Here is a 15,274-nt window from a genome sequence, read left to right on the forward strand (position 1 = left end):
GTATCGTCCTTTATTGACTCTCTCCGCACGTGATATTCCATCGCTCTATCTTAAAATACAGTACAAAATAGCAACTAACAAGTAAGGTCCATTATCCAGGCTTGCACTATCCCACTCATTACAACTTGGATACTCACATTTTAAAAAATAGCTCCACATTCTTTTTAATTAGCAGTTAATTACAAAGGATAGAAATAAACGAAAAAATAATAGCAATTCTTGTAAAAGCATGTTGCGATGGCTATTATTTGAACCAAATTTATGGACGGCTGAGTAAGTCATAACTGTTGGCCTTATGAACATCAGAAATAGTTTACTGCAAATAGGTACCAATTACCGTACATAAAAATTTAGTTTCGGAGAGAGAAATTTGATTCCACCATTGAAGATGTTGCAGTTATCAAAATTCTATTCTGCCTTCCATGGTGCGTATAACTTCTTTTACCGCCAAATAATTCTGTATGTTCCACTTACGCGTTCGATCCACTCATTCCACTGTGCATTTTTTTTGGAGCGGCACTTTTCAGACTGCCGATCCGTTGTTGAACGGCGGATGCACGCCCATGCGCAACTTCCAATTCACTGCACGGAAAACGCTACCACCACCACATCCACGAGCACCGACTCGTTCTCCCAGTGGCCTGACGTGAAGCCGTCCACATCCGGCTGACAATAGCCGCCCAGCACGACATTACCGCCGTCACCGCTGTTCTGCATGACCGATACGTAGAAGCAGTACTTAAAGGGCCGTTCCAGGCCCATGACCTTCCGCACGAGATAATCCTCCACCAGCGAACGCCACACTTTCACCCGCCCATTGTCGTACTCCTCCTTCTCGCACTCCTTTTCCACCAGTGTAAAGGCCTGCTTAATTAGCTCATCCATTTCCTCAGCGTTGAAGGGCACAATTATCCGTGGTTCGGATTTTTTTTTCTTGGTCTGCGCCGTCGCCTGCTCCGCTCCAGCTTCGCCTTCTGTGGCGTCGCCTTCACTGGTCGCCGCCGCATCTTGACCGCCTCCGCGTGCACCCTCGGCCGCATTGTCCGAAGGACCGTCGTGGCTGGCAGCTGGTTGCACGGTTACAGCGCTCTCCGATGCATTAGTCGCAGTGCCGTGATTAGCATCCAGCGCTGTCTCAGATGCAGCATCCGGTTGGACGATGACTGGGGGCGCTTCTGCCATTCACCGCTATTCACAATCCTCAATGCGGTACATGATCCCGTAAATAATCTACGGTGAATCAGGGACAAACCCAGGCCAATTATTAATGATTAAGAGAATGTTGAAAAGATAAATTCGCCTCTGATACTATCGACAAATGCCTGCAGCTACGGCATAACGATAATACGGACACTTGCGAGAGATCATGGGTTGCCCAGAGACAATAAAGGTACGATCACTCGTTACTCCTCTTTGCGTGCTGGATCCGTAGCATTGCGCTTGACAAAGCGTTAACCGATGCAATCTACAGATATGCACACATCTGCCAACTGTTCCCACACATCGAGAAACACTACTGACCAGTGAGTAGTAATAAATTTACCACACGAAAAAAGATTCATATTAATTATGTTCATACAGCACACCTACTCTGGCACTGGTGACAGGAGTCGAATTCGGTAGCGAGGCATCGATAAATACAATAAAAGGGCGCCTTTCGTTTGAAGTCAGTAGGACTGTTTCGTTTTTGGTAACTCACATTGCTTGATAATCGCGAAAAGATGTGTTTTACTGTACCGCACGCACATACACATACTAAAAAGGTAATAAAGCGGCATTATAAATGTAAATTAAAGCTACTTAAAACGTCCAACATGGAGAGTTAGGAAGTCAGCCGGAAGCAAGGAGGTGCAAGCCTCTTGTACTTGAACCACACAAGCGCGCAAGCATCTATCAAGCAGTACTAACCGTAAGGTAACAAACACATTGTTAAGATTATTGTCGAACGAAATTTGCGGAAAACTGGAAACGATTTTGAAAAATATAAAAATCTTTCTTATATTTAGCAACGAAATTGTGGCTACGGTACAATAAAAACTGAATAAGGGTGGTGTCACAAACTTATATTCATATTGATCAGAGTGCCGTTCGCGCCCACCTCCAATCCCGTTTTGCTCCGCTACCAACTAAAATTGTCAGCGGAATCTTTTTATGCCGTATACCTATTACATATACAAGTGTTTGTATATATTTGGCAATAGCCCGTCCATAGTCTGCGCTGGTAGGCGCTTATTAAATACACACGATGTGTTATTAATGTTGCAGTTCTGAACTCCTACCTATGAGCATCTCGTGTAAGCTGTATCGGTATCCACGAAGTATTCTGTGAAGTTTTTTAGTAATTCGAAATAGTTTCTCAGAAAACATTTTATGCAAGAATTCGAACCTATTGTACGGGATATTACACGACATCATATTATACGATATCGGAGAAAAAAGTGCAGGATGGATAAGGAAGTAATTTATGGCATTCAAAAGTTTTTCTGTGGCAATTTTTTAGGGAATGACCGAAGTTAGTAGTACGAAATCCGAACTTATTAAGCGCAAACCGGTGCATTACATTGCCGGTTGCGTATTCTATGTACACGGCGTGTAGCAGCCATTCCCGGCCTGCACAGGGTAGGGTAACGGGAAATTTGCATTTTCAGCTGGATGGTCTATCTAGCTGAGTTTCCGGGAGGCGGATCACCGGCTACGCTTATCCATCAGTTAACGGCGTTGTTGTTGACTGTATTTCACCACGTCAAGTGATGAATCCAAGTTGACACTCTAATGCTCCAACTAACGCAAGTTCCCGACGCAGGCGCTTTTTGGGATAAACTATCAACACATATGCACATGCGACGTATTCACCTCTGCGGATGCGGATGGGAAAGTGAGAACGCGGGATCGAACACCCAGAACTGACTCTTCGCAGACGTTTTTCCCGGCCACGTGATTGTACTGGTGCAGTTGTGGGATTGTCGTTGGCAGTCTATACCGAATAAGAATTGTGCGAATCCAACTCGTTCGAGAATGGATTTCCGTTGTTGGCATTTGGGCAAAATTCGTTCCCCTCATGAATACATTTCACGTCGTATTAAGTTGCGTGCGCGCCGCACATGAGGAAGTGCAGTGCAGTAACAGCCACCGGAAACATTTATTTTATTCGGCGATTGTTTTCGTCCTACCGTTGCTTTATATTATGCAATCGTAATCATCCGCGCATGGACTGATCTTTTGACCGCAACATTTACTGCCGCACTAAGCCGCACTATGTACGGGTTAGTTATTGAGAGTATTGTGGCCTACGTGAGGAAAGTGTATGGCGATGAAAAATGGTTGGAAATTCGGCGACTGGGTAAAATTGATCAGCATTCCTTCAGTACGCATCTTATCTATCCGGAAACAACTATCCCCCGACTGGTAGAAGTCGCATCGGAACTGTTGGGCCTAACAAAAGATGAAATGCTCGTGCATTTTGGGAATTTTTTTGTGGAATTTGTCAGCCAATATGGATATGACAAAATTCTGAGGGTGTTGGGCCGACATATGCGAGATTTTCTGAATGGCCTTGATAATTTGCACGAGTGAGTCGAAATCGGCAATTTTTCCTGTTAACAGGAAAATGCAAGTTTTACACAATCTACTATACAGCTTTACTTACACAAACATAATGTTAAAATTATTTTTTCTGCTGCCGCCGTTCATGTACTTTGTATTAATTACATATAATAATTCGTGTTGCCGTTGACAGGTATATGCGCTTCAGTTATCCAAAGGTATGTTCACGTCTTTTGTGCACATGTTGCAGTATGTTAATATTCTCGAAACGCGTTGCAAACGGCAAGAAAACATGTAGGCTGACGAGCTTGAATTTAAGTTTCTTAACAGATAAAAACTGAGTACAACGTACAGTAGTTGGCATTTGACTTTAAAGTTGTGACACAAGATAATTGGCTTAGCAGCGGGTCCTGGATTGAGTTTCAAAACACAAGAAAATGCTGTGCGAACATTCTAATCAAATTTTCATTTCCTTCACGATAGGATTGACTGGCGTTAGTGCAAATAATTTCTTAATGCGTGTGAAATATAGATATCTCACTTTAAGAAAGCCGCGAATGCTTCGATATGTCATTATCCACGTCGCACTTAAGCCTAATTTTCTATGACCTCGATCAAATTACGTTAGCATAAAATTTTAAAGTTTTACTTCCATAATTAAAATTATTTTGACGCTGAATGTAAAAAAATTGGTATGATACAACTTTAGTTTGGAGATTAAATAAAGAAATGCATTTGTTGCGCACACTTTAGTTGTTTTAAGTATATAGCCGGCTATCGTTTTTTCCCGCTTTAGTATAATGGCGGAACAAGCGTTGTATTACGACGTTTTGCTGTTGGAATGTCGACACTATACCATCTTTCGTTGATAAAATAATAATATTATTTACCATTATAAGAAGTTGTTTTTGTCTTGACAAAAACCGGTAGCTGTCTGAGAATAAGTACGAGTACAATACTCGCATGCTGATCCACACAGCTGCATTCATATTGTGCAACGCGGGTTTTGACAGGAAGTCGCGATGCATAAGCTATCGAAGCCTATCTCTCTGACACTGCTTTTATGCAATTCAATTAAAATAACGCCAACAGTATCATTACCCACTGGAATATTGTTGGAAGCCAGGGCAATTTGGCTCGCGGGAATACTTGAATATCCGTATCCGGCATTCCCGTTTACGTAGGTGAAAATATCCATGAACCCTGTGCATGGGTTTGAAATTGCCGTTACGGACATGCCGTGCTGCTGCAGCACTTATTAATGTATTATAAGAGTCATTAACATTAATAACGAGACAACATCACGCTTTACGAATTCAAAACGGCAACTAATTGGACAAATTTTAATTTGTTTTTTTGGGACTAATGCGACGAGCTGCTTAAATCTGCCGACAACTCAGATTTGACCCTACATAATTTATCAGGCTTTGCCACTTTGGCAATTGTCACAACAAAGGCGTTATTAATTGCTGGAACCGTATATGTTTGATGGATTTACTTACCATTAGACTGCCATCAAGTGAGCCTATCATATAATAATTCCCTAACTTAATTTTCGCCAACAATTTAGAATCAAAATTAGCTGTGAAAACCTGCTTGTTTTGTGTTTTTTGCACCAGGTGTAGATTTGTGTTAGTAAGTACACTTATCTGCGTTCCCATTTCCCAACGGGAATATTAATGCAGCAGCATGGAAAAAAATTTTAACGTTTTTTTAGCTGAAGCCTCCGTCGTTTTTCGTTGAAAAAGAAAACGAACACGGATTGATGCTACATTATCGATCCAAAAGGAGATACGGAGGTACTTATGGCCGGTTTCTTAGTGTTTAATCCGACCTGATTAGCTCCTATACATAAATCATAATATGGAAACGTGCTCGGTGATCCATATTGGGAGCGCATTTGTTGTACGTAATTGGATATTATGCTGATCTGGCTGCTTCCGTAGGTTACGTGCGGTACGTCATGGGCCAGATTAAGAGCGTTGGCGAAATTTTTTACGGACTGGACATCGATATTGAGCTCGTGAAGGAGGAATTTTTGGGGAACACTGTCCACGTAACGATGCAGCTTCGATTCGATAATTCAGCCTTTTGACCGATGGTCACTCCGAACAAGACATTGTTATGGAAGATATGAAGATCGACTCGGAAATGTTTTTTGAAGCCTTTCCTTTCCATGTCGTCTTCACTGAAGATATGACGATAAAGTCGGTCGGACATGGGCTTGCCAATGTGTGCCCAAATACCGAAGGTAACATACTCGTGTATTGTACTCTCGTGAACAAGTGTAAAGAGCCGCACGGCAAACGGCTTTAAATCATTTTACAGTTACAAATGTAGAAGAAAAGAAACCAGAAGTAAGTTCACATACCTTTATAATTATATAAAAATACAAGTGCGTATTATATATGTTATATAAAGGCACCTGGTGTGTCTGTATCATGGGTCCGTAACTATGTAAATTTTATGATTGCCAATGCACATTATTAGAAAGACTGGGAACAGGTGGTTATTTCCGGTTTTTTCCATTCTGGCGGTGTTGTTCAAACATCACCGTCTGACCGTTGTAAACCTTATTTGTCCGCATGCTGAAACGTTTACAAGCATTTGGTGAAAGGAAGATTTCGATCATTGATTTATTACTGAGCAAATATGCGTAAAAATCAACTAGCCATAACGTTTCTTAATCATTGCAGGTTACGATATTAGCCATATTTTCAATTTGAAACGTCCGATGGTGGAATTCACATGGGACCAAGTAAGTCCAATCGCCAGTGCAGTACCCATTCGCGTTTTTGTCTGCCGAGGCGAATATGAATATTGCATGCCAGAACAATTCATCTGACTTTCGAAACAAAAAGAATGAATTACTAGACCTGTATGATTCATGGTGTGAAATGTGTGGCGCTGATTAACGTATTGACGTTGATATAGTTAATGTTGCAAAATTTACGCAGTAATTAACTGTAACTTAATGGACTTTGCTATGAAGGATAATTACTAAGAACAGTTTTTAAATTAAGGCCTGAATACAATCTTTAACAAATGTGCAATGATGCGGTAGCGTTGTGTTATCAGTAAATAAAGTCAATTTTCATCACAAAAGTGGAGCACACTTTTGGGAACACACACAAAAGGGGAGCAAATCACACTTTTGGCTAGGTAGGGGTACCAGCAGTTGAACTTGAACAAATCAAACAATTTTGAAAAAAAACTTGCAAAAATAAAAAAACTAGAAATGGTATACATTATTATTACGGATAATTTTTTATCTCCGTGTATCTCCACAGATGCAAGAATCTTATTTCAATTACTTGGGTTTCTTAATCCAGGTAATGAGTCATACCAATAATGTGTTCGAGATGGAATCTGTGGATAGCGTTCAAAAGAAACCGGATATGGATTTTTTAGCCGATGGTGATAATCGGCATCGATATGATATAGACGGTAAATTGGCTGTATCATTCTTAGAAAATTGAATTAATAATCGTTGTAACCTATTGAAATTTCATATCTTCCAGTTGATCACATTTTCAATAACGGTTTTTTCACAGACGATATCGACCGCACTGAAAGTGATATTACCGACTTTCTCAGTGAGGGAATGAAACTGCATCTCAAAGGACAAATGGTGAGAATTTACACCGAACTTGACCTTTTCGATCCGTCCAAATGTGCGCTGTCAGAATATAAGCACATGTGCATCGATTGCTCTTTGCTTAAGTCGAATAATTTATTGCGCAACAGCCGTACGTTCTCCTTGAGCCCGAACAAATAGTGACCTTTGTCCGCTAGATGTGGGTGCCCGAGTGGCAAGGCATGTTATTTCTTGGAACCCCCGTGTAAGCACATTTGCAATATTCATCTGTGAGCTATACCTTTAAATCATCGTCGTATTTGTAGACTGCCCAATTTGACAGCCATGTTCGATACGGGGCTATTCATCAACGATTTGAGTTTACATGATAACTCCAGAGATCTCGTACTGGCCGGCACGCAGACTTCCGCGGAGCTGAAGCTGGCACTCGATCAGGTTGGATGTCATTACCCTTAATGTATCCAACAAAATGCAACAATAGTCTGGCTATAGGTTGCTATTTTTACCAAACGTTAGTGCAAGTCCCATAAGTGACCTAGCGTTGCCTATTGCTGCGATAATGTATATGCACCTGCAGTGGCATACTAATCGATGTCTGCGTTTTTAATGAGAAATATTATACCTCGCTGTACACCGTCAACAGCACTAGCAGGTTTTATTATGCTTTATAAAGCCATCTAGCGACTGAAATAATAAGCAATGTACAACATGGTTCTAAACTATATAAATATATTTCTAACCATCATAATTATATGCTGGTCTTGTTTTATGCACACCTTTTTCTAGGAGCAAGTAAAGAGCAAAAAACTGGAAGAGAGCATGCGAAAATTGGGTAAGTGCGCTCAAAGCATCGTTTAGCAAAACGTACAGAGTACACTGCAAATTTTTGTGCAAATCTGTGTTAGTCATAAGGCCGTGCAAAACGCAACCTGTTTGTTGAGTGATATGTTATATCAAACGTCGTATACCGCTTCAGTAGTAGCTGTTTGTTGGGCTGTCTGATTTAATTTTGTTTCGGGCGCTGGATTGACACGAATTGGACGGTTTACGCGCTCATCTTTACCCAACTGTATAATCCCATGACAAATCTTATCGAACAATATTATCGAGATTCATGAACCTAGAGTCAATGGGATTTAATTGATTACTTCTGAGAAAAAACATTATTGATGCACAACAGAGGAAGGCTAGAGTACAATCCTGGAGCAACAGCTAAACGATCGATTTCGCATGATCGGTGAAAAATAGGTTTTGCCTTCTCGCAGCCTAAATCTAAGCATTATCAACCGCAAGTAGCTCTCATTTGCATAACTGCAAGTCTAAGATTATCCTAAAATGCTAATTAGGAATTTCATTATATACACTGCTACCGACAGGAATAATAATTTTTTTATAGCTGCACCTTTACTGATAGCACATTGTGTAGCAGGTCAACAAACTTAATTCTGAAACCCCTTGTGACATGTAGAGTGGGAAAATCTAACAGCTATATCCTATAGATGTGTTAAAATTGATCGCGAGTTTGACTAAAATTATATAAATGATAACTCGTTAGATTACACGATGGTTAAATAAGTTCTGCTGCAACATACCAATCAAATTTCAAATGTGCTAAAACTCATAGAATGTGTATACGGAGTCATAAATTTAATTGTGCGGCAAATATCTAAATATTAAAATACATACCTGTAGGCTGTAGTATGCAGAAGCAGATGTATTTACAATGTTTTTGCAGAAGTTAACGTCGAAAAGCATAGAAAATGCTCAATGTTTTGAAGATCTCATACCTGCTCACTTAAGGGCGGCGTCTTACGCTTCTGTTACATTCCATCCAACTTGCCCCTTTTAATTAATAGATGAGGAAATGCGTCGCACTGATGAGCTACTCTACCAGATGATTCCGCGCACGATTGCCGACCGTTTAAGAGCGGGCGAACCCGCACTGGAAACCTGTCAGGTGGGATGCCACATTACGAGATCACGAGAGCCGTGACCTTTCCTCATTTCTGACTTCACAAGGATAACGCTTCGATGTTATTAGGTTTTCAACGATGTAACCGTCCTCTTCAGTGATGTAGTGGGTTTTACTATGATCTGCTCCCGTATCTCTCCACTCCAAGTGGTCACAATGCTGAACATGATGTACAGGTGAGCAATCAACTCCATTTCTCATCGACCAGGACCTTTTCAATTTCCAAGCCGCCTGCTGCTCGCAGTGGTGGTTAAGGTTTCGTTTAATTACGCTTTCAGTCATGTAATCATAATAAATTATTGCTGATTAATTAGAGTACTAGTGGGGTTGATTAGTTGACTGCTGGCAATATGCTAAATTACCCAAGTGCTTTTGTTAAATAGCCGTAATATTAGGAGTACCGACTACCGAGTGATATACGGTTCTTTGTTTTTTAGCAAGTTTGATCAGCTGTGTTCAACAAATGATGTATATAAAGTTGGTAAGTTGCAGTGTACTGATTTTCGTACTGCCCCTGTGAGGTAATCATGAGCATCAAACTGCCACAGAGACAATCGGAGACGCCTATGTGGTTGTCTCGGGTGCACCGGAAGAAGTCACCGATCACGCGGAGAGAATTGCGGATATGGCCATTGGAATGCTGGAAACAATGCCAACACTGGTCGATCCTTCTACCGGCGCCCACCTGCAGATTCGCGTTGGTACGCCGTCAATTGCGAGGGTCATTCACTGACGCAGTACTGCAACCGAAAACATGCTTTATATAGCTGTGCTGCTACTGACTGTGCGCGTCTGGTTTCTTATTCTGTCGTATTTTCAGGACTTAATTCCGGCGTGGTTGTCGCAGGTTAGTCGATAATAATGTATAAAGGGATATCCAAGTGGTTAACGCTAACATTTGGCGTCACACTATATATATTAATCTTCACTCCTTGAAATTTTAAAACAAATTATGTTCATGAACCGCGTTTATATTTGCTTTGGAGTCAAAAATTAAGCTTTAAATTTGAATTAGCCATTAAATCACTATTGTACAACAAAATGTTCTCTATGCACATCTCTATGCAAGGTATTAAGTTATTAACCTTGCATATTGCACATTTGAGATGGAACGAGAAGCTTTTGTGCTTGAATTAAAATTTACACGAATGTACCTAGTACGGTACTTTTAGTAGATTACAACGGGTTTAACATTTTTAGAAGAAGGTTGTAATAAAACCTTGCTTGAGGGTTTGATGCTTGTCTTGTTCATATTATTTTTAAAAATGTCATGCAGGCATATTGTGCATAGAGAATTCTTTGATGACATTGTCCTTTCTGCGAAATCAATCAGCGTATGCGCTTTCTGTCGTTGTAGGTGTCGTGGGATTAAAGATGCCGCGCTATTGTTTGTACGTTTCAAATTATTTCACTTTCTCAAATCAAACAAAAACTGGGAGGCCTGGATGCAACAATACGTATGTGATTTTACTTTTGCATTGCATTGCAGATTCGGTGATACAGTAAATACAGCTGCAAAAATGGAATCTTCCAGTCAGGTAACGCCAATAAAACAGTAAAAAAAACCAGTGACTCATTTATACTCGTACTATGTAGTAATAATTCTGTATTACAAAGCACAGTTTTCTAAGTTAGTGATGAAGTTGGCGCACAATTTCCGATACAACAACACAACACATTATTATACTTACAAAATAATCGTTTAGACAGCTAAATAACCCATAAAAGCTACAAATTATTGTGTAAAAAGATCGCTGCAGTACAGCAAAAGCAACCCACGCAGTAAGATACCAAAAAATCTTATGACACTGATCATGAGACGGCACCACTACAAATGCAAAATCCAAAAAAAAGCCTCACTATACTTCTATCATTTTCTTATGCGCTATTTGCAGAGCATGAAAGTACAGATGACAGAAGCAACAATGAAGCACCTGACCGGAAACCCCAAATACGTCACCTCCCTTCGGGGGCTAGTTGATGTGAAGGTCAGCAAAAGTGTCCCGTTTAAATTTTTCTTCCTTTTCAAACTGATGCATGCATATGGCACGAGCTGTCAGTGCAGCTATTCTAATCACATGGTAAATCACATTCTTGCCGCAGGACAAAGGGAAAATGAATACATACTGGTTGGGTAAGAGCGACGATTACGAGTCGCTGCGGATAATTAGAAAGATCGCCGTTGCACCGCCGCCCGGACGGATACGCGCGGCAACCATGAGCCGACCGCCTCCGCCGAAGCGCAATTCTCTGAGCAAATCTAACAATGCTGAAGCGTCGAAAAGCCTGAAACGCCTGCCGCAGCAGCGAATCCGGCCTCGCCGAAACCAGTGCCTGCTCCATCCCCTTCCAAGGCCGCGAACGCCAAAGAAGAGGAAAAGCATAGGAGGTCCTCCTTGGCTAAAAGTGATTCCGGTTATGCTAACTCCGTCAAATCCGATCTTCCCACCGATAAAGATCTTCCACGTGATGCTGATAAGCAGAAAGAGCGCAAGCAAACCGGTGTGGGCAATGCTTCCCGTACGCCCAAAACCGGTGCGAACACGGTCCCGCCCCCTCCTTCCGCCATCCAATCGCAGTTAAGTCCCAACACCAGCAGCAAATATTCGTTTCCGATTAAGCCACGTTTCACCGAACCGAAGGACCTTTCCTTAGCTAACAGTGATGTCGATTCGGCATCGGAACTCGATTCCGATGACAGTCGCAGAAATTCCCGACAGGATATAAAGCAAGCACCGACCAATAGTGAAAAACCGCCAGCGAATCAGCCTATTGACCGGTCACCGCAAACCCCGCCGGCGAAAGAAACCATCAAGAAACCCAATAACAGTCTCTCCAATGGGATATCTGATTTTCGGGAATGGAAGCGCTTGATCCAAATTTCGCTCCACGCCGACCGCCACCCACGAAGCAGTCATCGATGGGAAAGCGCGGAGGTCGGAAAGAGTCGATTGAATCGATGGACTCGCAAAACCTCTCTCCGTTCGATAAACGACCGGCCCCGGTGTTCGACTTCGAATTACATCCGGAGATACCTGTCGCTGAAAAAAAGAAGCCACCGCAATCTCCAGCAAAGTTCAATAACGCGGTTATCGATACTAAACAAAAGGAAACTAATTCTGCATTGAAATCAACGATAAAAAATGGCGAGCCCTTGTCACCACAAGAAAAGGTCTCGCCGAAACCCCCGAACCTGTGCAACTACAGTTGAGCAGGAAAGGCGTTAGACTATCCGAACCGGTCGAGACAACTGTCAATGGTGTCGCAGAGACCGAGAAAAACGGGCTGGAAAGAAGAAGCTCTGAAAACAGCAGTACGGAATCGAAGGTCATCAGCCGGCCGAAAGACGAGCTAAAGGTCAAACCCAAGGCACCGCTAAAGCGTAGCCCGTCACCGCGGTTAATTGAACAGAGTCCAAGAAAGACTGCGGAAGTGGAGATCATTAAGCAGTCGTTCGATGCACCTGATCCCGCACTGACTGAGCCGGCAAAGGCTGTCGTTACCGCCACGACTGCCTCGCAGACGTCACATCCAGATTTGCGAGCCGGTTTACCGCGATCAGCCATGACAACAAGCATCGGCACCGACGCCCAACCGGAACTGCTGCCAGTGGTTAAGGAAGAAAAAACGACGGCCAGCGCCGATAAGGAGAAAGAAGCGCTGTCCAATGGCAATAAGGAAATGAACAATTTAGCCGTTCCAGTGCAGCCTGATCAGCCGTCAGTTAATTCTTTTGATGCGGCGGTCGACGACTTAATCAGCAATGAATTCCACAGTTTCAAGGGCAAGAAAGCGGCCAAAGTGTCGATTAACGGTAAAACCGGCAAAGATGGGTCGTCCGAAAAAATCAACGGTCGACGGGATACTGCGACTGGAAAAGCTGTGGTCATAAATGAAACAGAAACGCAACGCCGATCCATACGGAGCTGCGCCTGCGTTATCAGTTAAAGGAGGAAATTATACAAAGAAAGCACACGGTATTCTTCCATTTACATACAAGTGGCGGAAAGTTTTTCCTGAGTAACTGCTGCAGTAAAGAACTGCAGAATAATAATTGCCCGATTTAATTATCCATCCGTACTACAGACACTGGCTAACGTACAAGATTACAAGTACTGTATCCGATAAGATTTACAGAGTATCTTTTAGTTAACACAAGCTGTTTATCCACACAACGCTGGCGATCTCAGAATTGCTTATTTTCATGCAGATTTGATTACTTAATTTTGCCGAATTATCTGGGATATTCGTGGGTCATGAATATTTCATAACCAGCGAACTATAGACTATTAACAATTATGCTCGTTATTAAAGTGCAAAAACATGGTAAAAAGAGGTTGCAAATTAATTAACGTAGGTGTTAAAATTTGAACTAGCAGTGTGCAGTTGTGACTTATGTTTTGGTCGTTGTTACTTGTGTCTTGTAGTATGTTTAATAAGTTCATAACAAACACAGACACCGAATCCATTTTTTATAAGATACAGGTAGCTCCCGCCCTGATGGTTAAATTCGTACAAGACGATTCTTTCTTCTATTGTAAATGCGAATTTGTTTTACCTTTATAGAGATCCTCACGCTCTGGAAGTTAATCCTTCTAACCACCTTAACCTTGACGGAACTAACTCGAAACAACGAAAATCAATAATAATAATAATAATATATAAATCACCAAACCTAGTGCAGGCGTATCGATATGTCTACGGTTACACTTTTGAATAAAAACATTAAAATAAACTCCATCCAAAGTCGATTGTGTTCCTAAATCACGGCATCTGCTGATAGATGATCATAATAACTGTGCGAAAAAAAAGCTCCAACTACTTGTTTTGCTGTATGGAACAATTATAAGAAAATGTATGCTGTCATACGTATAACTTTGCCGCACATGGCATTGGTGGCGAGTATGATGAACAGTAAAATCTGTACAGTAAAATCTGTACTGTATAAATGGCGAGTACTGTAAAATCTGTAGGGTTGCTAAACTGGAAAATTCCATTTGTGTTTCTACTAACCTCGTATTAGCGATACCGCTAATACTTAATAACGTTCTAATACATAATAATGCTAGTCTAACCTAGTTTATTAGCAAGAGCCAAAATCTACACAGTGTGCCAGTGACGTTTTTGGTGCGAGCCGGCCACTGACGTTTTTATCCATAATCCTCGCCTAGTATAGTACCTAATACCTTTACGTATTAACATATTAAACAATGTCATAATGCTGAGTTTAGGAATATTATGGTATTAGGTATGTAAATTGCCATAACAAATTGTTAGCTGCAACTGGAGTGCGATTTATGTCCAAAAAACAAAGAGTGCAAGATTCAGATTAACATAAACTCGAAGAAACTACTGATTTGTTAAGGGTCAAAACTAAAACAACAAAGTAATTCATGTTATTGAACTAGTGCCAATTGCGGGTAAGCGTCGACGGACCGTTCTTCCGGCGTTCCGTGGAACCTTTTACTGCAGTTGATATGCTTCTTCGAAAAAACGGCCCATCGACAAAGTGGCTATCATTAACAGTTCTTGCTGGTACTACCTACAGCACAAATACACTAACACCCATTCCGGCACTGAATTTTCGGCAGACGCCTTGTTCATGTGTTCTGTTTTGAAGATCGCGCGTCTGGCATTTCCGACCAAAATGAGCGTAGAATTATCTTACTGCTTATAAGGACTGACGCGATTAGTAATTTTTAAGGATTTTTATACGTGAAATCAACACTTTCAACCAAAGCCTTTCTGTAGTGATTAACAGGTGTAGGAGTACTGATTGCTACTTTAATTTCTGCATAATGTTTTTTTCATATGTCGTCGGTCAGGTATTCGATGGTGATTATTATAGAGGCATCATAATACACGCACATATGTACAATATATATACATATGTACAATATACAATCGAAAATTTTATGTGTGAAGTACCAAACACGAGCCAATTAAGCTTTACATTAGTTCTGCTTGTTCTGGGTAATAGCGACAGTGTGTTATGTCGTAACTGCAGTGTTTGGAATTTAGGGCTCATTTAATGAGAAGGTAATTTGCCAAAAAGCCTTATTAGCCAAAAAAACAAATTTGCATTCTTAAGTATGGGCAATATACTAGAATGCCACGCGCATAACTGGATCATTTATCCTATGCGTATGAGTCGTTCGGGA

General features: G+C 41.3%; 2 protein-coding genes across 2 annotated transcripts; one reads left to right on the top strand and one right to left on the bottom strand.

Moving 5' to 3' along the window:
* Nucleotides 1–13: 13 nt before the first annotated feature.
* LOC129586207 (dynein light chain Tctex-type 1-like) lies at nt 14–1,827 on the bottom strand. Its single transcript, XM_055479276.1, has 2 exons — nt 1,591–1,827; nt 14–1,465 (listed from the first exon to the last, which is right to left on the bottom strand). Exon 2 carries the CDS (start codon nt 1,180–1,182, stop codon nt 580–582), a length of 603 nt encoding a protein of 200 aa, XP_055335251.1. The 5' UTR covers nt 1,183–1,465; nt 1,591–1,827; the 3' UTR covers nt 14–579.
* An 802-nt stretch (nt 1,828–2,629) lies between these two features.
* On the top strand, nt 2,630–11,705 carry LOC129586432 (soluble guanylate cyclase 88E-like). Its single transcript, XM_055479688.1, is given in 20 exon segments — nt 2,630–3,569; nt 3,737–3,761; nt 5,261–5,342; nt 5,490–5,633; nt 5,636–5,794; nt 6,240–6,301; nt 6,876–6,990; nt 7,098–7,174; nt 7,339–7,385; nt 7,447–7,576; nt 7,928–7,973; nt 8,998–9,098; nt 9,183–9,289; nt 9,551–9,594; nt 9,662–9,814; nt 9,934–9,960; nt 10,471–10,504; nt 10,603–10,651; nt 11,009–11,101; nt 11,217–11,705. Coding segments are annotated over 20 exon segments (2,289 nt in total). The 5' UTR covers nt 2,630–3,255; the 3' UTR covers nt 11,697–11,705.
* Nucleotides 11,706–15,274: the final 3,569 nt, after the last annotated feature.

The sequence above is a fragment of the Paramacrobiotus metropolitanus genome, unplaced genomic scaffold (assembly GCF_019649055.1).
Source record: "Paramacrobiotus metropolitanus isolate TYO unplaced genomic scaffold, Prichtersi_v1.0 Parri_scaffold0000020, whole genome shotgun sequence".
NCBI classification, from domain to species: Eukaryota; Metazoa; Tardigrada; class Eutardigrada; order Parachela; family Macrobiotidae; genus Paramacrobiotus; species Paramacrobiotus metropolitanus.

What these genes read in the sequence shown, in the direction of transcription:
- LOC129586207 (XM_055479276.1), bottom strand. Translation starts at nt 1,182, where the DNA reads ATGGCAGAAGCGCCCCCAGTCATCGTCCAACCGGATGCTGCATCTGAG.